Genomic DNA, 22,640 nt, shown 5'->3' on the forward strand with positions numbered 1-22,640 from the left:
AGAGTTTCCATTTGCTTCTGCAGTCGAGCTGGAAGTTCACAGACCCCGTATGTGAGCATAACGCACTGGGGAAATGCTGGAGGGCAGTGCTGCACCCCCTGCAGTTTATTCAATTTTACTTACCGCTACAGCAGGCAAAACGTCTTTGAATTCACCCAAGCTGGAGATTGTTTCCTAAAAGATGGGGGTCCTTTCAGAAAATCCTAAAACCCTAGGTGTGTATGAGAACTGGCAGGAAGGACCCTCACCCGACCTTTCTGATGCATCTCAGAAAACCGAACCCATCCATTTCAGAATGACATTCTGAGCAGCTTCTATTAACTGGCCAATTCAATGCACCAGTCGGGGTTTTGTTACAAAGCCTTGCTTGGCAGTTTTTTTCATGACTAACCCATGATGAGAAAAGAAAACATAAAAACATCCTAAGTGGGTTCCACCAGTAGCAAGGAGAGCAGACTTCCTCGACAGACAGAAACATCTGAAACTAATCTAGTACAGTAGGTTTTATTGAATCCCAGGGATCCACGCACAGTCAAATTTTGTTCCTACTGCACATGAGTAGCCAGATTTGGTCACTGTAACGAGCAGAGCTGGCTTGAACCTCACATTTAGCACCTCCGAATGCATCTCTGAGCACGTAAAACTGGTAGCGAATGCCAAGACCCATCATTCGGTCAGGCCCCTGCTGACTTAGACATCATAAAAAAGAAAGCCAAAGATGGTTCTGAAGCAATTGAGCATTAAAATATTGTGCTTCCTGTCTGCAGTTTAATTATTCATCTTTCTACAGTAGGTTCTCGGAAGCAAACCCCAACTGCAAAATCAAACAGTACGAAATAATCAAACAGCTCAGATAATCCTCACTAAATATTAGCACTGAGAACATTCCCCGGGGAGTGCTGAACGACCAACAGGAAGAACTGCTGAGCCCCCGAGTTGTACCTTTCAGCTGGAGTTGCAGGTCTCAGCAGCCCTGAAAACTAGCTCACCACATTTCCCCAGTGATGCTACTAACTCTACTGACATTCGTCAAAACCAGTAAAACCTTTAAATGCAACTTTTCATGATTTTCTAGGCTTACGGTCAGTAAGAAAACCATACTGAGAAATGAGGGAGGAAACTAAACCCCGAAGGATGCGTGCATCCGAGTCCCTCCAAGAGCAGCAAACAGCTCCCCCGCCAGTCCTGACCAGCCCAGTGCTCTCTCTCCAATTCACCCAAACCCAGCTCGCGGATCTTTCCTCTCTCCCTCCCTTTCCCAGCCTGTCCATTGACAAGCCCAGTGCCGAGACCAGGGAAAAAATGTAAAATAACACAGGTCCGCGGTGACCGCCTTGTCCCCAGGGGGGCTGACTGAGCTGGGTAGGAAGAAAGGCGTGATATTAAGACAAATGCTCCCTACGGCCATAGAAGCAGAAGAAAAGGGGGAAATAATCTTAGTAGCCTCCATACTTGTGGACGCAACAGAGCCACCCAGCGAGGAAAAGGGCAAACTCGGGATTTCAGGGCTTCGGTTTTTCTAAGAGAGACCAGCGGAGGTGAAAAGGGAAGACAGTGATTCAGGCTGTTTTGATTACTTAGTTGATTAGCCTGCACATCGCATAATCATGCAGGGGCTTTTTTTGCGATTGGTATTTAAATTAAATGTCTCTCTGATGGATATTAATACCGGAATGAAACTTATGCATTAAGTGGAATATGTAGCGTAGGTGTGAAATATTAAGGCACTTAAAACCAGCTTCCAAAATTCCAATATGCAGTACTTTAAAATGACCAAACTAGTAATGTTTAAAGGGGAATTAATTAGGGTATGAAAGAGAAAAGGTTACATTAAAGCATTACAGTCTAGTCCAGAACAAAAGTTACTGTTGTACCAGTATCTTAAACCACAGTAAGTGACCTATTCTGCAAACTCCACCTTACCTTTCCTGCTGTTTCAAGCAGCCACTGTTCCCAGATCACAAAAAGGAATGATTTTGCTTGCTGGAAAAATACACATCCCCACAACCAAAACAAAAGCCTTGGATATAAGGTTTAGCAGATAAAACATTTAAACAGTGACTTTATTAGTTACAGCTAAAATTCACATAGGTAGAGAATATGGTATTTAAGCTCAACCTGAACCCTCCAAGTAACACATACAACCCCCTGCAAAAACAAATCCCTTCGTAGGTGCAGTTTTCACTTGGTGAACTGGTTATACCCTGGCCTTGAACAAAGCCCCCTACTTCATTAACTCCCGATCCTATTTTAATGCTCAAGAGTTACATCTTCAGTAAGCTCCATTTTTAATTTCCCCTTATTTTGCTTCAACCTTACCTTATCTCTGAAACGTCCTGGGCCATACCTTATGCAAAAAGAACCAACCAGAACTAATTTGTATTCTGTTAACTCCCCAAACACACACAGTGATGTATTTATTTGGCTACACATGCTGTGTCAGGTTGTGTCTGACAGGATCAGCCAGAGAGGAGAGTGCCTTTGTGTTGGTGTAATCAAGATAAAGGAGGTAAAATGAAAGGTGTTTATGGGGCAAAAGTTGACATGGAATAATTGTATCTGCAGAGCTAGCACAGAATAGCCTTTTTTGCATCGTGACACTAAAAATTACTCTGAACTCAAAGAGCACAACCAGCCCACGTGAAATTCTGCCATATCAGACATCTTGGTCCTTGTCCGAGTACTCTGGAGCAAGCAAATAGCTACAGCTGGGACATAACACTTCTTTCAAAGTAACAGCTGCATAGCTTCACACACATGCAGGTTTACTCTCATATACATTTGGAGCCATCAAACACAAAACCTAACAGAAGTTCAGCATAGCAGAGCTGCTAAGTGACAAACAGGCTCTAACAACACGTAGAAAGTCAGTGTGAAGTGAGCACCAACACCCTCGGTTTCCCTTTGGAAACCTCCAGCCAGCCCCTGATAACAATGAATCACCATCTTGCTGTAATGCTGAGCCGTCGGAAAGATATTTTAAACAGGTTTGATGTGGGTTCTGGAATATGAATGATCATGAGCACATGAATCAGTTCTCACACACGAATCAGTTCTCACACACCACCCGATCGCTATTTCAGCAAAAAAATCTGTTTAGAGTTCAAAGTGTGATGGTCCCTGGCAACAGAAAACAGGGTTTTCTTGACAGGAACTGCATTTTGGGAAACAGAGGGTTTTAGTATTACACAGCAGCGCTGATCTATATAGCACCGCCTGCAATACTCACAGGAGCCCAGGGACTGCTTGCAGGCCTAAAGCATATGGGAAGAAACGTCAGCTTCACCTCCAAAAAGAAGGGCACAGTTTTATTAAGTGTAAACAAATGAAATACTGTGGAAAATACTGCAATATTCAAGTTAAGCAGACACACACACACAAACTCTTACTTTGTATACAAAGGAAGAAGGCACACATCAAAATGGGATCATATGCACAGTATGTTTTATTAAAAATGCAGTTGTACTTAACGTTATCATCAGTTTTATCATATGAAACCAAAATGATGGAGCATCGCCCATGTTGCCAACATGCAGGATCTGTATCAAACCATATGTAATTCTAACGAGGGCACCTGCTGAGGTGGGATCTGACACAGCCCAGACCTCTCGGTGCCTTTGGGAGGGGGAGGTGATGCACCCTGCCCACCTGGCCCGCCAGAGCTCGAGCTGGCACACTGCTGCACCCTGAGCCCCCCTCTGCAAGGAGCAGCTTTTGGTTCAAAGAAACAGCCTTGTCCCAGCCCCTCCCTTCCTGCCACGCTGCCATCCTCACCTTCTCCCCCAGAGCTCCTCTATTCCCTATTCCTTCCTTTCTTCATTCTGGTGATTCAAAACTGCCATCAGTCCCCCCCACCCAGTCCTAACCTTTTCATGCCAGCAAGTCCGTAAGGCTCCACACCAGCTCCCCTAATGCATCAGCACAGGAACAGCTTGGCTTAGCTTAGTCCAAATAGCAGCAAACAAAGCAAAACATCTCAGATAAGCGAGCTATGAACAGCTGCAATCACAAAGGAAGGGCGAGGAAACCCAAAAGCGCTGCTCCACGTTACCTCCCCGTGCCCCTCTTCAGCTCTGCCTCTCCCAAAAGTCAAATGCTTTGCGCTCAGCCCATCAGCAGCGGCCAAGATGCAAAGTTGCCTTTAATTTTTGCCTGTTACAGAGGAACTTTTCAAGATGAAGGGACTGACCTAGAGAAGTATCTGGGCTGTTAAGAGAGCACATTTCATTATCTACGCTGTTTTCATCACTTTGACTCACCAGCGTGTTACAAGAGAAGATGGGAGTCACTGAAGTTGTTAAAATACCTTTGGTTAGCTGCTGTTATCCTGTCCTAAGTCTCGAGGTGCACGTTATAGCAGCTGTCCTGACCTCACACTTCTGAAGAATTCCAACTGAGTATGCTTGAGAGCAGCGTATTGGTAGCATCTGCATAGCCATTACTCAAATCGTCCCATGAAGAATTTATCTCCTCCTGCAGCTAATCTGGAGCCTTTATTAGAAAAGGATTAACTAAAATTAAGTTAATTATTAGCAGGATTGCTGTCGTATTTTAGTAACAGAAGCATGCACACCATCTCAGTTCAGAGATCATAAAATTCTCCCAAGGCGCACTGAGCCAAGCATTACGCAAGGTCATTTTATCTTCCAAAACCGAAGGATGCTAGAGGAGGGAGAGCTGAGTGCTCTACCCTGCATGATGCAGCCACTGCAGGAGAAACGTGAATGGAAACCGGAGTCCCACTCCTTACGCCCTGCATTAACCTCTAAGCTACTTCAGGGTAAGCGTACTTTCAATGCTTTGCTGTTGAAGTACCTCAGGGCACAAGAAAGCAGTACGGGAATTCACGTTTGCTCCTTTTACTGCAGACGTTTCTTCCATTCTGTTGTGCTATATTCAAACTCTGTGAAGCTCGATCGATTTTAATGATACCCAGAGGCTGACATGAGTGTAACAACCGCATTTTTGAACACAATACAGAAGCCATGGTGTTATTTACCACACTTTAAAGACTTTCCTTCTCCACTTCGGGGCAAAAATTTATAATATGCTTTCATGTGTCTACTAGGAGACAGACTGCAAGTTATGTTACTTTTTATACTGCTTCTCCAGAGAATGTACTGTATCGGCTGTAAAGGAGGAACACTAGTCAGGTACTTCAAATATACCGTCTGAAAGACAGTAAAATAAAAAGGACGAATTGATAAGAAAAAAAAAGGCAAAAACATCCATGGTTTTATTACAAAAACACCCAGCAACTGTATTTAACACAAAAACAGTAACTGAGAGTCTCATTTTATTTTTCTTTCAGTGTACATGCTCATTATTATTCCATTTAATTTACAGAAGGGCTATGTAAAATGAAATTAAAATTAGAGAGGAAACAAAAGGAAGGTTGAGGCATAGAATTTTCTTAGCAAGCAATGATCACAGGAGACAGCACAGATTGAACAGGGGTTCAACAGGAGTGACACCTAGGGATAAAGGTAAACAGTAACTTTTTCCTTATCCATTAGATTCTCCGTGGGGCTTTTTTGTTTGTTTTAGCAAAACAGTTTAGAGTATCACAGTATACAGGAAGACTAAATGGCAAAGAACGTCTCACACACACACACCACATTTATCCCTGCTACTGGTCCAGGATCCAAAACTTCAGTTAACATTCGATTTCCTATCTCTCATTCATTGATAAACTATACAGGATTACACTGTACATGGAGTTAAAATTACAAAAATGTCATATTTACAAAATCTGTACACACATAGTAAAACTCACAAAATTGTCATCTATGTATCACAAGTTGCTACACCAAAATATTAAAAATGGGATAAAATTATACATTTCTCTTGTCCATTTTTAAAAAGGGTTCAATATTCCAAAGACAGACCACCTATTTCCCCCAAATAAGACTGGTAAGAGAACTAGAAACCTAAAGTATCCTCCTGGGATAAAATGTTGCGAGCAGCATCTCCCAACTAGAAAGAAGCCTATATCCTGTCTGCTGGGGTGGGGTGTGCAGTTAGCATGTATGTACAGAAATGGTGAAACTACAATAAGGATGTCTTTGGCTAAACCTTTGGCATAAATTAAAATCATACATCAAAAGTTACAGAAAAGGTTTTCTTGGTGATGCCAGAGCTCGGGAATTTCTTTCTGAGATACCATTATATACAGCTTTTCTTTCTCTAAGGAAACAGAGTAGGAATAAAGGATTTTGTAACAGAGGTAAATGAGGCAACGCTATTTCTTCGTTACATCTTTCTGTAGTACGAAAAATTGTATCAAACCTTTTCACTAAAACATAATTCAATCATAGAAACAACCTCTTCCAGAATTTTTTTTTTTTTTTAAACTGCATAAGAAAAAGAATTAGTAAACCAGCCATGGCAGAAAAAAAAATGTTTCAGCATATCAAGTACATATTAGTGCAGGAAGGTGGATAAATTTGATCCACTGTATAAATAAGCTTTATGCGCAGCGTACATTAAATAACCATCACACCCCACTCACACCCAGTACACAGATGCTCCTCAGTGAAGATAAACGTTCATCAAGTAATTAAAGTGTATGTAGTGCAAATGTTACAACCAAGTATTATGCACATGCTACTTGCTTGGTTTAAAGTTACACAAAGATGTGGTGCCTGAAATCATGGACATATATACATCCTTGTCACACTTGGTACAATGTCCTAAGCCACAGAAATACCGATGTGTTTATATCTATATATATATACACACACGTTTTCTTAAAATGTGACCACCACATCAATACAGTAACACAAACAGACTAAAATCAATACCTGCTTCCAGATGCTCCAAGGCTCAGAAAGTTTGTGCTTCTAACTCTTGCAGTCATTACGTGCCCCTCTTCCATTTCCCCCTTCTGCCAGCTGAGAAGGGGGGACAGTCTCTTCAGGTCTGTGCTGCATAGGATGAGGGCAACGGAGAGGAATAAACGACGGCACAGGCACCTAAGCTGCTTTCCTCCATCAACAGTTCCATGCCCCATGATGAAGGGTTGAGAGAATTTCCCCTCCACACCGCTCCTGGGTGGAAAGGCTTATTGAAAAAAAAAATCATAACGTGCTTTCCATATTATAAGTGGCAGCAAATCAAGGCACGCTGTACTAATTTTGTAGCATTGAGATTAGCTGACTTTGCAGGGGATGCTCACTGGGGAAGGTCCGATGTTCTCAACTGGCTGCTGGGCCGCGTTGGGCCATACAGAGTAACAGAAGCTATGTGATTATTCTGCATCACCTGCAAAAGGACGGCAGGGAAAAAGGGAAATTAAGAGAACTGTACACCAAACAGGAACTCAGAAGAGTGAAAATGGCAAATAGGGAACTGATCTGCCTGAAAAAAAGAAATTCCAACAACAAAAGAAAGCAACAAGCTCTTGGCTAGTTCCTAAAAACGGTCTCTAGATTTCCATGACACATTTAAACACCAGCATGCTCCACCACTACTCAGAGCTGAGCGCATGCATCTCCTGCCAGCACGAGTTCTAGGTGACAAACCTGAAGTCCCAGCTCTAACATGCAAATGTACAACCTCAGAGAAGAGATCGGGAAGTTGCCTGTTTCTGCCAATAAGCTCTAAAAATACAGCCACTCCCAAGCGCTGGCTTTTCTTGAAATGGGAAATAAGAAGCCAGTAGTAATAATAGCAAACTCCTCATCTTCTCTTGCTCAGACAAATATGAAAGTTTCTCCTAACCTCAAAGATCATTCGTTGCAGTCCAAAGCAAAAGGTTGACCCAAATGGGTTAGTGTTGTTCGGAGATGACGACCTGAACAGAAAAGAGGGGGGAAGAAAAAAAAAAAAAAAAAAAAAAAAAAAAAAAAAAAAAAAAAGGATGCGTGAGGATCAGGAACTTCTTAGGGAAGAATAACCACTCAGTAACATAAGGCAAATTATGGCATCTTTATCATGGCTTTCATCAAAAGAAAGTAAATCTATGTTATGCAACACCACTGCTAGACTCCAAGTGAGCCAGAGGATACCTCTGCTTAACGTCACAGAGCCGTTATTAATACTCAGGGAGAAAGTAATCAAAAAGTTACTAACAACCTCTACAGGAAAACTCTCTCTCACTGAACTTGAACAGGAAGAACCCTGAAAGTAAGCAGATACATAGGAAGAGAGAAGCACCATGTAATTTATTACAAGTTATTTCTGTGCAAGGTCCTTTCCCACTCTTCAATCTACTTTATTTCTCAGCCTTTACCAAACATATTTACTATATGCTGACTATTAATTCACTGGTTTTATCATGTTAAAAAATTACCCTGTAAGATGCTGAAATAGAATAATCCAGATTTTACTAAACAGTATTTTTCAAGATTAATGTATCCCTTGTCCTTCAGATATTTCCGATATTTCTGGATCATCTATACGACAATAGTAGACTCCTGCTGACTGCAATGGATTTTAGATTACAGCCAACCCGCTCCCCGCCCCAAAAATATTTACCTTTTGGCCTTTCTTGTAACTGGTCAGTTTCTCAAATTGCATGTCTGAGACATTTGAGATGTGCTCAGTAAAGCAAACTGTGGTTGAACTACTCTCTACAACACAGATGAAAAACAGAAGGGCTCTATGTAATGGCTATTTCACCCCAGCTTTACTTTACATGACTTCTGCTCTAATGATCTCATTGGAATAAAACAGGAGTAAAGGGGAGCAAAGGACACCATGATGTGGGGGGTGGTGGTGTGGTGGTGGAAATTAAACTCAATCTGAGGAAAGCCTGATGAAAATACTTGTTAGGTATATCTGAAATTGCTGCAGTATTTTCACAGTACCCATGACTTACACTTGTCCCAAGACAAATCATAGTTTCATATCATAGAACGATAGCGCTGCAAGCAGGTAATGCCTATTTAACCCAACACCCAGCTCAACCCCTGTAGGAATGGAGCAAGTGTGAGCACACCGTTCTATCTTCAGTCAGCTGAAAAGAACTGTAGAACAACTATGTATGTTCGTAAAAGCAAGGCTTCTTCAGACAGATTGCTATCATATACACTACACACTGTGCTAGATGATGTCACATTGTTGAAATGCATGTGACTAGTATAAAAAAAAATCTATGCTATTTATTACACGTGAACAGAGATACTTCTTTATGTGCTGCTTAGCTCTTCTCCGGATTTTACAGTTCAAGGAATTTTGGAAATTTCATTCCAAAATTTTCCAAGTTGTCATTTTGCGTGTCAGTCTATTTCACCTGAGAGCAGCTATCTAGTCTTGTTAGTGGCCAAAAAGTCTGAAACTGTATCAGCAAAGCAGCCTAAAAGTAACTAGTGCAATAAACACCCCTCCCCACCCCTCCCTCATCCCATGGATGAGTTTAGACTCATCCTCTGTTACCAGCTCAATCCATGCAAGGAAAATAGAGAGATCTTTACCTGTGAAGTACCACTGGCTTTTCTACAGGGTGCCCCAGAAGATCCTGAATACTGTCCCACTGCAAATATATCAAAGACTTTGTGTTAAAGTGAGGCACGGGAAAACTCTTCTTTTTATCTAGGAAGAGTCTCGTGTACATTTTTGTTTGTGACACGCTCATTTGCCACAATCCCTGCAAGGAAAATAGAGAGATCTTTACCTGTGAAGTACCACTGGCTTTTCTACAGGGTGCCCCAGAAGATCCTGAATACTGTCCCACTGCAAATATATCAAAGACTTTGTGTTAAAGTGAGGCACGGGAAAACTCTTCTTTTTATCTAGGAAGAGTCTCGTGTACATTTTTGTTTGTGACACGCTCATTTGCCAAATAACACAGAGGTTGTACTTACAGAAGTATTTTGCAACTGAAGCCATACTCAGTAATGGAAACTATCCATTACCAGGGCTAGGAAATCCTCCCAGGGTTTACTCTCATTTTTGTCCCAAAATAGCTTTGAATTAGAATTATTAATATAAAAAAATTCTATGGGTCTTATGGGTAAAATGTAGCTGGAAAGTCTTGTAGCATTTCGGGGACAACTCAGAGAACAAAGCAGCTGTGGGAAACCTCAGCAAATATCCTCTTACATACCTTTGCAGACAGAAAAATAGCATCACTGCTACCTCTCCCAAAAGCCTTTCCTTGATTTAAGCGACAAGTTTGGAAAAGAAGAGGAAAGCTGGACTATTTCATCATTGGGAGTGTCCAGCAGTTTTCATCACTCTAAGCAGACTTAAGCAGCTGCAGTTTCACACACAAGACTGAAATAAGTCAAAGCACTGAAGGATGCAAGTAATTCAAATCAAAAAGCAAAGAATGGCAGCTTCCAGGTTGCTGACTCCAATTTTTTCTTCCCAATATGGGACCCAAAATTCATCAAGGAAAGTCTTCATTTGGCACCCCAGGAGCCAAGAGAGCAGCACTGACCCTGGCTGAACGTTAACTGTAGAGACACTGCTGAACACGATTTTTGAGAAGTTTTTCAACTTAATGTAGCTCCAAAACATGCAGCAGCAATTTCATTTGGGTAGTAAGGCTATACAGTCTTCAAGGAGTCTGCTGTCATCAGGAGGTGTCACACTGGCAGTGACATTTTTGTAAGGCCTGCTGCTGCCGAGAAACATCCCATTACTGGCACGCTTCAGAAGAAACTGGAAGAGCACTGGACCCTCTTGGTTAAATACTAAATGTCTTCAAGAGCTACATTAAGTAGAAAAGCCCTGTGAAAATTCTGTTTAGAAATATCTCTTCCAGCTAACATTCAGCCACCACCGCTATCGCTTTCCCACATCGCTTATTTTGCTGTTCTATGTCTACCTGCAGCTATCTTAAAATGCAAAGCATGCAAGAATGCAATAATTTAATTTACTAGAAACGTGCTATTACGAATGCCTTCAATCCTTAACACAACAAAATGCTTAGACCACAAAACATACATGAATTTTTGGCCTTCAACTTTTCTATTTTAAACCAACATGATTCACCTGCTATTACTTCTTCAAAGCGTACTGCAAATTCAGCATAGAGCATTTAGATGGTTTAAGAAAAGAAGGAAAACATTCAGTTCTGCACAGACTTACCTTGCTGTATGTTGTACATGTTTCAGTCTGTGAATCAGCACTATCTATGAAAGAAAAACAGAAAAGCCTTTGTAGTTTATACTTGAACAGTCTCCTATATAATCCTTTATTTTGGGAGGTTAGTTCAGAGAGCAGGAGACACACAAGCATTAGATTGGTTCATATGCAAATTTACCAGCATTTACTAGCAACCAGAATTGTCAACAACATTGATTAAATGCCAGTTCAGGTGATTAAACAAATCTGCCTATTTACAGCAAGTTCCAAAGTTCTAACACTATATATGCTTAAGCCGTAACCTTACGTAGAAGAATGCCAGCGTAAGAGAGACTACATCTCCTTGCACTAGGTTAACACGCCTAGCGCAGCCACTCATTGAGATAAGATGGGGTGCCACTCATCAAGTCAAACACTCTTGGAAAGGAAGCTGGCTAAAACCGACAGCTTGAGATTCAGGAGCCGGCAGGCCTGAAATCAACTGAAATGCCACTCTTTCAAAAACAAAGATAGCAGAGAGCTTGGGAATTGCAGTCTACCTACTGCATAATAAAAAAAGCTGCAGGTGCGGACAACATTGCATTTATGCTTACAGTCTTAAACACAAATTGTTTGCCGGTGGTTTCAAGCGCTATTTCTTACATACATTTGGGGGCTTCTGAATACTGAAAGCACCTTCCTGAAGCAGTGGGAATGGACCGAGACACTAAACAAGTCAAACATAGCAAATGGTCTTTAATTCGATTGAAAGCTCCTCTGTATTTTCCACCTGCTAAATAAACATGCTCTCTTTATGTTCAAAGAGTTCACTTAACTCTGGCTTTCAATCTATTGCCCGAAGTTGAACTACAGAAGGGAGTTAATAAAGCTGCATCAGGCACTGCCACCAGATGGAAGAAGATGGGCTCTTGATAAATTTTGTAACATTTGTTTTCAACTTGTTACATGTCCTGAACACAAGCTAGAGACCAGAAAGTGAATTTAAAAAAACCAAAATAAACCAAAACCCCAGACATATTCAGAAGAGGTTCATGGTACTACTTGAGGTGAATAAAAATAATCAGAAATGAATGCCTTTGAAGTCTTGCACAGTAACCTAAGGGAAAATAATTTAAAAAGCGAGAACTTTCACGCTTATTCTCTTGGCTGAAGTACAAATCAACTTTCATGTAAGCTTGTATATCCAGACATTGTTTCTCCAGGTTTTTATTCCTCTACATGCTCAAACTGCTGTGACAGCCACAGGAGAATTGCACTTTACACAGGGAAGTGCTTTCAGTGAACTAATCAAAATGAAGAAAGCATCCCTGGCCAAAACCTTAGCCAGCATCCAGTATTCCCTGGATAATCAAAATACACACTTTCCCAGTACACCTGTTAATTCTTGTATAAAAGCAGTCTACCTCGATCACTATGATCTTCACGCAAACAAGGTTCCCCATGCTTTGTTGCGATTACTTACACGCACAGTGCTGGGCACATCTAAATATCCTGTAGAATTCAGCACTACTGATTATATATGTATTTTTTCAAGTAGAGATTTTCAAGTGAACACAACAGACATACTTTGTCTATAGCACACAGAGCCAACATATTCCAGATATTTGTTCTCATTCCCCGCTAAACCAGTTCATATTAAGTATCATGAATAAGCCTTTCAAAAGCGAGTTCAGGGTTAAAAAGTTCAAGAGTGGATTGGACAGACCAGCTCAGACTTAACGCTGCCTTACAGATTTTGAGCCTCCAGGTACAAGGTAATTAATTTTAGCAGAGTGGCAGCATTACAGAAAATTAGTGATGTTGCAGCTAAATATTACTGTGATTTAAGTAAGTAAAGAAGGTAGTGTAAGTAAAATCAGAGAACTGCTAACTTGTCCTGAAGTATCTTTTTGACTTAACAAATAGAAACCTAACCCCAAAATTCCTCCTCTGCCTCAATGACTGTCACTGTTAGCACCCTCTGATAATGAAGGATGCATTAGAAATGAAAACTGATCATACCTCCCCTTTGAGCATTTTGTGGTACATGTCCCCTGAGCAGGACAAGAGATGAACTACTCACCTCGCTTAATGACTAGTGGAATCTTGAATTCACAGCGATGGTAACTAGAAAGTGCAAATCGTAAAGCTATTAGAAAACAGAAGACCCAAAATAAACTGCATAGCACAAACTTAGGGCTCTTAATAACCAGTTTAATGAGAAGTCACACAAATAATAAAATGAGAGTCTCAATGCTAACAGGTTAAGAAGAAAAGTTCTCATTTCTATTTTCTACATCAAAAAAGGCAGCTGTCTGGCAATGTCCTAACAATTTTCTAAAGAACACAAAAGGTCCTTCAGCACAAATTACTCTGCTGTTATGCAGAGTGGATGGAAAAATACTCAGCTTAGAAACAGTACCATAGATTTCTCTGTCACTAACGCCAACTGCCTGAAAACACATTTGCTTTAATCAGACATCCAATCACTTATTCCTTAACTCATATTACTCCCCTAAAGAGTTTGCATTTTAAAAGTACTGAAAATACGTTCAGAAGCACGAGAGAAATTTTTTTTTTAATCACTAACCGAAATAATGTCAGGAAAAAACCAGCAGCCTACCTACCAGTAAATGAACACTCTTGCTAATATGAAGTTTGCCTCTAGCAAGAGAGTTCGCTCATTATAGCTGGCCCAAGAGCCACCTTACCTCATTTACTGCTTAAAGACATACTTGACAATATAAAGGCATTTAAAAGTAAAAAGAAAATAATTTTTAAAAAGTGCTAATAATGATGGCTGAAACCTCCACGGGTTACCAGATACACCAAAAACACTTGGGGAAGAAATACTGGAATTCTATTAAGGGAACATAAGATTTCCTTTTCAGGTGTTTTAAAATACTCTTTAACAGATCAGTTCTTTACACTCACATGTTAAAGTTGTAATGACCAGGATAATTTGTATGCAGGACAAATTTCTTCACCTTGTGAGTGTTTGCATCAAAGAGAATATCCTGTTGAAGAAAAAACAGACAGACATGAAGCAATTTGGATAGAGGAAGGTGGCTTTCCCCAAACTAACCTGAGATTAGTTACAATAGTACCTGTATATAGTGATATGTATCTATCTCATTGGAACCAAATGGAACTATGAAAAGTAGTATTTGAAAATGAGACTATTTGTAAATTCAAATAAACACCCATTTCCTCCAGCACTCAATAACAACTGCAGTTTCATTTGCTAATGTTGGCAAGTTTTCTAAGGAAGTCTTGTTTTTCTGCATGTTATTTACGGTAACTTACAGCAAAATAGCTGTAAGGAGGGACATGAAGGCTGAACTACATCCCACAACTCGGCAAACTTTCACAATTGATACACCTATCTCAGTTCTGTGGGACAGGAGCATGGATTTCAGAAACAAGAACTAGTATATCTATGCATCAGGCATGGCAGAGGGAGAAAACCTAAGAGAATGCCAAAGCACAAACATAAAGAGCCCTCCATCCACTGGTGGAGATGATCAAACGTTACCGATTGAATTTGCAAGTGCTAGAGAAAAGGCAGTGGTGTTCTTCATATCCAGAGATTCCTAAGGCAGCGATCAAGAGTTTTGCAGTCTCTCATTTCCCACAGCCTTTGGCCTTCTGAAAGGACTGCCGTGTAGCTAAATCAAAACTTTACATGAATTTGTTTGTGGAAGCTTCCCACTCACCACTCCAAGTGTGAAATAATTGAAGAAGTAGTCATTGCACTTTGATGGGACCTGCTTATGGGGCGAGGGCGAATGGATTTTCATCTGCAAGACACATTTTTCAGATGTATTTAACAACGCTCACAAAGATGAATGCCATTAACAACATCACTACATTCAAACAAATTGCCATTATCTCATTTGAAGCCCTTGTTCAAATACGTAAGATACTCTGCTTCATGACAGGACCATCAGCTGCTTGCAGCGGCACAGTGATACATCAGGTTTTTTTCTTTTTTAGCTATCTGAAGTAAAAGGTTTACTCAAAGGGAGTACACCCTTGCTAAAGCTCATTTGGATTCAAAAGTGCTCCTATTTTTATCAATTTTTAAACCAGTTAAAATGATGCAATTTTTTTTAATTTAAACAGATTTGCATCAATTTAGCTTAAAAAAGCTTTTTAAAATCAAATTATGTAATGGTTCATCCTGGTCTATTACATGTCAGGTGAAGCACTCATAATTTGTCCGACATGGAAGTTTAACTTCACTGGCCTTACAAAACGCAGGCCCTGTGATTAAACCGAGACAGCACTGAACAGAGAGAAAGTCCTGCGCCTGAATCAATTCCCTCACCTTATCTTCGGACTTGTAGAAGACTTTGTGCGGGGACCCCAGGGTGCTCAGCACATCCTGGCACGAATCACCGAAGTACACACAACGCTCAAATACCCGCATCTTGGCATCGGCTAAAACACCCGGGCCACAACCTGCAGAATGAAAAACAACTCAAAATTCATCCTTCCTGATCAGAGAATACATCAGCAAATCAACACCAAAAGCTTAGCATTCCTCTATTTATCACAAACCAGCTGCATTCTTTAGACAACAGCGCCAAACTAAATTTAACCCTTTATCTTGCAACAGTTTAAACATTTCTTATCAAAGGGATGTGTGTGCTGACTGCTGCACAGATCCCCACCTTAACCTCCAGCGTCAGCAATGCTATCTTCACTTCCTTGCCATACACGTGAACGTGACTTGTTTTCCTAGTCAGCCTCAATTTGTTCAGCTGGTTATTAGCAGTAAATACCAAGAATTATTTCTATCCTTAAAATATTCTACTTCAGCTGGAGATACATCTCTAGTTGCTAAAGTAGTAAAGTCCGTGAAATGAAATTCCTCATCCATATTAACTGTTACCAGAAAACACACATCCTTTACTCAAGATTCCCATAGCTTATTAAATCAATAGCAAGTATGTTCCTACGCAAACAATGTTAAAAATGGATCTTACCGAATAGCCATTACATAGATGAACGGCTGCCATACGTTACTAGATGTTAAGAAATGGAAAGACCTTACAGTTTGTGACCCCATTTGCTTTCTGGAATGCAGCATCTTACATTTCCGAGAATGCATGTACACATACGCAGCAGTTACTGCAAAATACAGGATGTGCGCTAAATACACACTTAGCTTTTCTCACTATACATTATTTATGTAGCCAGTTACCCAATAAAATAAATCATGAAAATCCAATAGAGTCATCCTTGATCTCTTAAGCAAGAGTTACTTCAAATTAATACACTTGCAGAGAAACTTGTGCTAGAACAGGCGTGTAATATGTTCTACAAAGGAGTTTCTGCAAACTTTAGCAAGATTGCCTCTCTGCAAGTTTTAGTCTGAACATTAGTGATATATTTTAATAATTACTTTATTCATTGACATTTCCTTTAAGCTGCATATATATATATTTTTCACTAAGCTTGACACTCTACCTTAGAAGTGTCCAATTTCTCAAAATCATTTATATTATGATGATGTTATAGCTAACTCCTTCCCTAGTACACGAGGATATATGTTCCCTGCCCTAGGCAGCTCTCCATTATCTTCCTCTGTAAAGAGAGAAGCAAAGTAACTTGAAAACATCTGCTCCATTTTTATTCATGATTTTTTATCCTTCATCTTAAATTTTCTCCTTTTTAACTTTTGCATATTGGAAATGCATTCCAAGTGTTTCCTCAATATACATACAGCTAGTAATCAGAAGAGGTCAAAAGCTGAGCCTGCTAATGAAAATTGTTAAAAACATCTCAGTATTTTTTTCTTAAAAACATTGTCAAGCCTCAAGTTATGGTGACTGAACAAGGCTCCTTTGCAGTCATCATATCCTTCCCTAATTTCTGAGCCCCGCCTCCCCGTGTCTCTGAAAGCACACACAAGGAGAAGGTATTCATCAGCCTGTCGCTTTCACTGCTGCCTCCTACAGCAAATGAAAACGGAATTGAATTTAAAGCGCAGTCTATGGCTGCAGCATTGATGTAGTCTCTTGCTGGCATTTTTAAAAGCCTTCCAGAATCAATCACAAAAATATCAACATTATACAGCTCACTGAAATCTCAGAAAAAGCACATGTACATAAGGTTTCTTGATTTCTCATGTTTTTTTCAGTGATGTACTCGCATCTGTTTTATTCTACACATACACCTGGAGACAAATGCCATTTCTGCAAACAGACTCTAAGGACTTGGAACTACAGAGGACAGGGCTACAGTCCCCCGTGATTCCTCCAGGGCCAGGGAAATGCAGCAGCAGGCACTCACCTTCACAGGGTTTTTACTGGGTTTTGTTTCCAATAGTTCAAAATAAGGTATATAGAACACTTTGAAATCACCTGTAAAATCATCACAAATAACCTATGCTTAATTTATACAGGTTTATCCCTCTTTTCCTGAGGAAAGCAACCAGTTCAATGTTCTGAGTGGCACTAATACCTGCAGTGAGTAGGCGAAGCCGTAAACCTGAGGGTCCAGTTCCATCTCTCAGAACATCAACGTTCTCAGCATACACATTACCAAGGAAACAGCTGAGGGGCATCAAGGGAGCCCTGAAACCAATCATACAAAAAACGTGCATAAGATTTACTTAATCTTCTAATTTTCCATTAACAAGGCGCTACCAGTTCACTGGAACACAGCACGCTAATTTTGACAAAGCTGCATTTAACTCAGACTGAAAATTATAAGTTATGTTAAACACAAGGATCAGAAAGCCTGGGGAAAAAGGAAGAGGAACAGCAAGGCAGCACTCGAATGCAGGACCTTTACTATTAATGAAACAAACGGCAAGTTCCAAAGACTCCAGAAGTTACAGAAACTGTATCTAGCCTTTGGATACCTCCTATGAGGACGTATCATTTCAGACTTCTCTCTGGGAAAATGGAAGTTGTACAGTGCTTAGAGATACCTACTCCTTGAACTAGGCATATCACCCAAATGCAGCCTTCTCTGTGATGCTCTCGCTGCTCTTGGGAAGGTACTCCATAGCCCAGAACGTGAATTCAGCTTGTGCAGGTACACCACAAGCAATTGTTCTGCTTTACTGGGACAATTCTCATTTTAATTCAATTACAATAATACCTGAGAAAATTATAACAGCCCCAAGGAAGATATTTTCAGTGGAAGGACTGCTTTTTTGTGTGTTAGTTTGTATATTCTCCGTAAAATTCACTTTTCTTAGGTGAATTTCTCCTGTGTGTGAATGACATGAGCTGAAAGTCAGGCTTTGAGCTCTCACACACACACACACCAGAGCCCCGTGCAACAATTAGTGCTTCCACTAAAGCCCACTGTGTCACAGATGGGCACAGACAACAACATTTTTCTGAAGTGCAGAAATTTCTATTTCTGTCTCCTATTTCTAATTAGGAGACAATGTCTGCATAAACAAGGTTCCCTCCCTTCTGAGCAGTAATCCGCAGATGCGTTAATCTTCTCCTAGCATTAGCACACAACTGTCTCTGCAAAAACTACCACCTTATCAGTTTGGGTATTTATAAGCTGAAAGGAAGAATTTACAGAAGTCCTTTCAATTTTTCCTTGAGTAAGGAACCCCAGGAACGACATTTTTAGAAAGAGCAAAACATCAGATGTTGTACAGTAAATTACTGCTTAAAAGAATACAGACTACAGTACCACAGAAAACATTAACCATATTAAAATACAACTATTCCATTAGTATTAAGGCATGAAGATTAGTTTCCTCAGAATGGTAAGTTGAGTCAGGTAACTGCAAATATATTGAATATATCGTAGATTATGCATACGGCTTAAGCTTGAAAATACATATTTTATTATTTTTGTATTGTGAGTGAGTTTAAGACCCTTGGCAGGACCCTGCCATGACATACATAGTACCAATATTGTGTATGGGTACTTTGATTGTCTAGGGAGAGGTCATTAGCATGCAAACAAAATATAGAGTAAGAATATCCTAACGGCATCTCTTACTAGACTCACTACATTTCCTCCTTTACTTCATGAATTCATTTTCAGGTCAACTGAATTAGCCTACTACAGCTGAGCCAAGCCGATTTTATAGCAACATAAATCAAACCAACATTTGATTACAAGGTCTGAGGACAACGCCTATGGAAATTTGAAAGAGGTTGGTATCTAAAGGCATTCTGCACGCTACCGAATTCATAAAAGACCCAAACTGAACCAAAAAAGTGTATGATTATATTTAGCATTTGCAAAGCCCTAAATAAATGAGGAAGAAAAAGTATGTTCTAAATGATCAAAACAGCACGACCAGCTGTACATACTTGGTATCCTGCAGACTGTTTCCGTTGTAGATGTACATACGTTTCACAGTCGCACCATGTGGAATTTGCAGGGAGGCTAGACCATGGGCAAAGTTAGGCTGTGGATATACAAAATCATTCTTGTTACATGACACACTGGACACTTCAGGTCAAAGTTATAAATTACAACAGAAATACAGTATATGCTTACCAATTCAGGTAAGTCTCTAGCCAAAGACAAGGGGGAAAAACAACAACAAAAAACCCTTCCAGATGGCGTTTCTTTACACTACACCACTCCCGGATTCCCAAGCTGGAGTGCAATGCTCACTATGCTTATCCACCAAAAGATGGCACTAGTCTGACAATTAGCCATTGTGTTTACTGAGAATTCAAGTTTTCTTGGTTTGATCACTGGCAACTAGCAATATAAAAGTATTTGCACTGCTACACTGTATTTAAGGTCTAAGAAATCGGCTATCTGAAAGGTAGAACTTCTTCTTTGTCCTCTCCCACTGCATTGATTTCAGCCTTTTAACATTTTTGCTGGTTTGTAAAAGGCCTTTATCTGATGAGCAGAGACTCATTCGTTAAATACATTTTCCACTCTCCTTATCACCACATTCTTACACATATTGTTTTGATAGGGATTTTGAGTGTTCTCATCAACTAGAAAGCGTGCTAAGGAAGCCAGATTCATTCTTCTAGTGCGGTAAGAGCCTACTTCTTTCAACTCTGAAGTTGACAGGACCTTCTTCAAGACTGTCAACGTACTTTGCTGGCACTGGACAGAAAAGAAACTTTGTCACACACAAAAACCAAGATGCACAATATGCAAACTATTATCCTGGTCTGCTTTAGCAGGACATCACATAAAGTAAACAAAAAAGTTGTTCTTAGGAAAAAAAAAAATAACCCAGAGCAATGACTTTCACTGCTGTAGGTATTTAGAAGGGAACCTCCACTACTTTGCAAATCTAGAGATGTCCTGATTTCAATCCTCTTTCTGAATTTGACCAGAACATGAACACCTCAAAACACAGCTTTCTAAAGTAGTCAGACTTTAGATTACTTTTTAACATACTTATGCCTTAGCAACAGAGAAATCTTCTCTAGAACCATGGAAGTGCCTGGGCCACACATGCCTCGTTTCTTAACAGAAACAGCGTAAGCAGGTTTTCATGTTCTCCTCACCCGCAGTTTGTTACCAGCTATATAAAAACCCCAAAGTTTTCTTCAGAGTTTTTTCATTTCCATAAGCAGAGATTACACTGCTTTGCTAACTAGTTTAGCATTCCTGTATGATCCTCTCTGAACTTGAAAGATTTTGACATCTTCAAATTTCCTTTCACTCTTCAGTCTTTCCTAATGTGGAGCCTTTTGGGGAGGAACAAATAGCCGTCTTCCCTGTGGACTGTTTCATACCACTCTGTTTTCTAAACTATCCTATTTCTACCTATTTATAATCCTGGGGAGAATTTTGCCTTTCACTCTGTGCAAACAACATTTCACTAACCTCATTTGAACAACTGGATGAAAGACTTTGAGAATGCAAAATTATTTTCTCCACTGTTCCGGCAGCTATGGAGAACTGTATCATCCTCAACAGCCACACTATGTCCCTCTCAAAGCATATTCGCACCAAGCATTCTGTAACTATCCTTAATTATTTTCTTAGTTAACTGAACCATGTACCAAAACAAGACACACAGATGCAATGGCTAAAATCGATTCTAGTGGGTTTATTTTAACATCTTTCAGTTTTACGTAGCCCTGCAAGGAGCAGGGAATTGGACTTGACGATCCTTATGGGTCCCTTCCAACTTGAGATATTCTATGATTCTATTATCTTCTCAAATCTTCGGTATAACAATTGACTTTCTTAGCAGCTCGGCCATTTCATTCATAAACGCCCTGGGAACGCTTGCATGAAAAGCAACTACTCTTTGTTGGGACATTCTTTCTTACGGCTTATTAGGTTTCTATTTACCTTCCAATATTTCTGAAGCCCAACTGACCTTCACTACTGCTAAATAGTAACTTCCCCTGGTTACCCCCTGCTCTCTCACGTGTCAAAACACAACTACTGAAGTACTAGGCTGTGACATCAAAACATGTGTCATCATATTGGTTGATTCCTCCCACTTTGTTTTGGCTCTTTATATGCTCCTTTTTATTTTAATACCATACAGCATGCATTCTTTTTAACTGCTAAGCCTAGATAATACAACTGAGAGCATTTCCATCCTCACACAAAACAAGTTACACATACATTTTTGTTAGTATAGGTGGAAATCAGAGACCTGATCTTGTTTCCACTATAGACAGCGATTTCCAAAGATTTCGTGGAACGCAGTAATACATTCAATTATTCAGTAACTCATCCAAACATTTGGTGAATATGCAAACAGGCATTACAAGCAAAGCTCATTCATTTGGCTTTCTAAAAGCACTCATACTGAAGGACACTTAAGATGAAAATGTATTTTATGAACTCTACCCTAGTTTAGTTGCGTAATCACTTTGATGAGATTCAAAAATATCTGATAAAAGCACAGCCTCCCAGTAGATTGCTTAATATTTACGCATTTGCATAGAGAGTGCTCATATTTTTAGAAGACTACTTTCAACAACAGAATTGCTAGTCCCAGTTCATGATGCAAGCAAAACCTCTAAGCATATGCCTTCTGCTAAAAGGAAGAAAATTTTTAACTTTGAAATGATTACATAGCATGAATAAGAGCACAACCGAGGAGTTAAATTCCTTCCAAATTACTGGTTTCTTTTGCTTGCAGGCGAGACACGCTGTAGGTGATATTTTGCAAGTACCGTAGAGGCAAAAAGACTATCCATTAACTAAGAATGATTGCTGACCTCGTACTTCGGAGTTTCAGTCCAGGAGTCTAACTGAAAAGAAAACGACAGTCCTCTGAAATTGAGGTGAAAGAGTTGCTCAGCTGAATTATACACTAAAAGGGAAAAGAAAGTAAAAACAGAGTTACCAAAATAAACTAAGAATTCTCCAGTTCAGATCTAACAGCACTTTCATCACCTCATTGAATTTACTACGCTTCAAGATGTGGGAGGAACACAATTACACAGGACAGCAATAGTTTTCCTTTTAATTTGTTGCAGTAGAAACATAGCAATAAGAGAAACCTTAGATTCATTAAAGTAAGAGTTGCCTATGTAAGCCTGTAGGCACTAACCGGTCCCTAATGATACAATTATACAATATGACACAATCAATTATACCTTAATATCCCTCAAGTAGTTTAAACAACTACTATTACTACAAAACAATTCTGTTCATTGTCATGTGAAACACTTGTACAATATTAACCA

At 39.9% G+C, this 22,640-nt stretch overlaps 1 protein-coding gene across 3 annotated transcripts in view; it reads right to left on the reverse strand.

Moving 5' to 3' along the window:
- Positions 1–5,229: 5,229 nt before the first annotated feature.
- CUNH16orf70 (chromosome unknown C16orf70 homolog) overlaps positions 5,230–22,640 on the reverse strand; it is a 35,697-nt gene continuing 18,286 nt past the window's right edge. Inside the window, exons 6-16 of one of the 3 annotated variants that reach the window (XM_009276758.2) lie at positions 22,170–22,264; positions 19,317–19,414; positions 17,485–17,597; positions 15,344–15,477; positions 14,730–14,813; positions 13,948–14,030; positions 13,097–13,140; positions 11,038–11,081; positions 9,617–9,675; positions 7,723–7,795; positions 5,230–7,263 (exon numbers count right to left, since the gene is read on the reverse strand). In XM_009276758.2, the coding sequence (XP_009275033.1) occupies positions 7,174–7,263; positions 7,723–7,795; positions 9,617–9,675; positions 11,038–11,081; positions 13,097–13,140; positions 13,948–14,030; positions 14,730–14,813; positions 15,344–15,477; positions 17,485–17,597; positions 19,317–19,414; positions 22,170–22,264 (917 nt within the window). In that variant the 3' untranslated portion in view covers positions 5,230–7,173. Of the gene's footprint in view, positions 7,264–7,722; positions 7,796–9,605; positions 9,676–11,037; positions 11,082–11,648; positions 11,741–13,096; positions 13,141–13,947; positions 14,031–14,729; positions 14,814–15,343; positions 15,478–17,484; positions 17,598–19,316; positions 19,415–22,169; positions 22,265–22,640 lie in introns of those variants that run through there. The other 2 variants (XM_009276756.1, XM_009276757.1) reach the window with 2 other exon arrangements.

This window comes from Aptenodytes forsteri, unplaced genomic scaffold (assembly GCF_000699145.1).
Source record: "Aptenodytes forsteri isolate BGI_AS27 unplaced genomic scaffold, ASM69914v1 Scaffold33, whole genome shotgun sequence".
Taxonomy (NCBI): Eukaryota; Metazoa; Chordata; class Aves; order Sphenisciformes; family Spheniscidae; genus Aptenodytes; species Aptenodytes forsteri.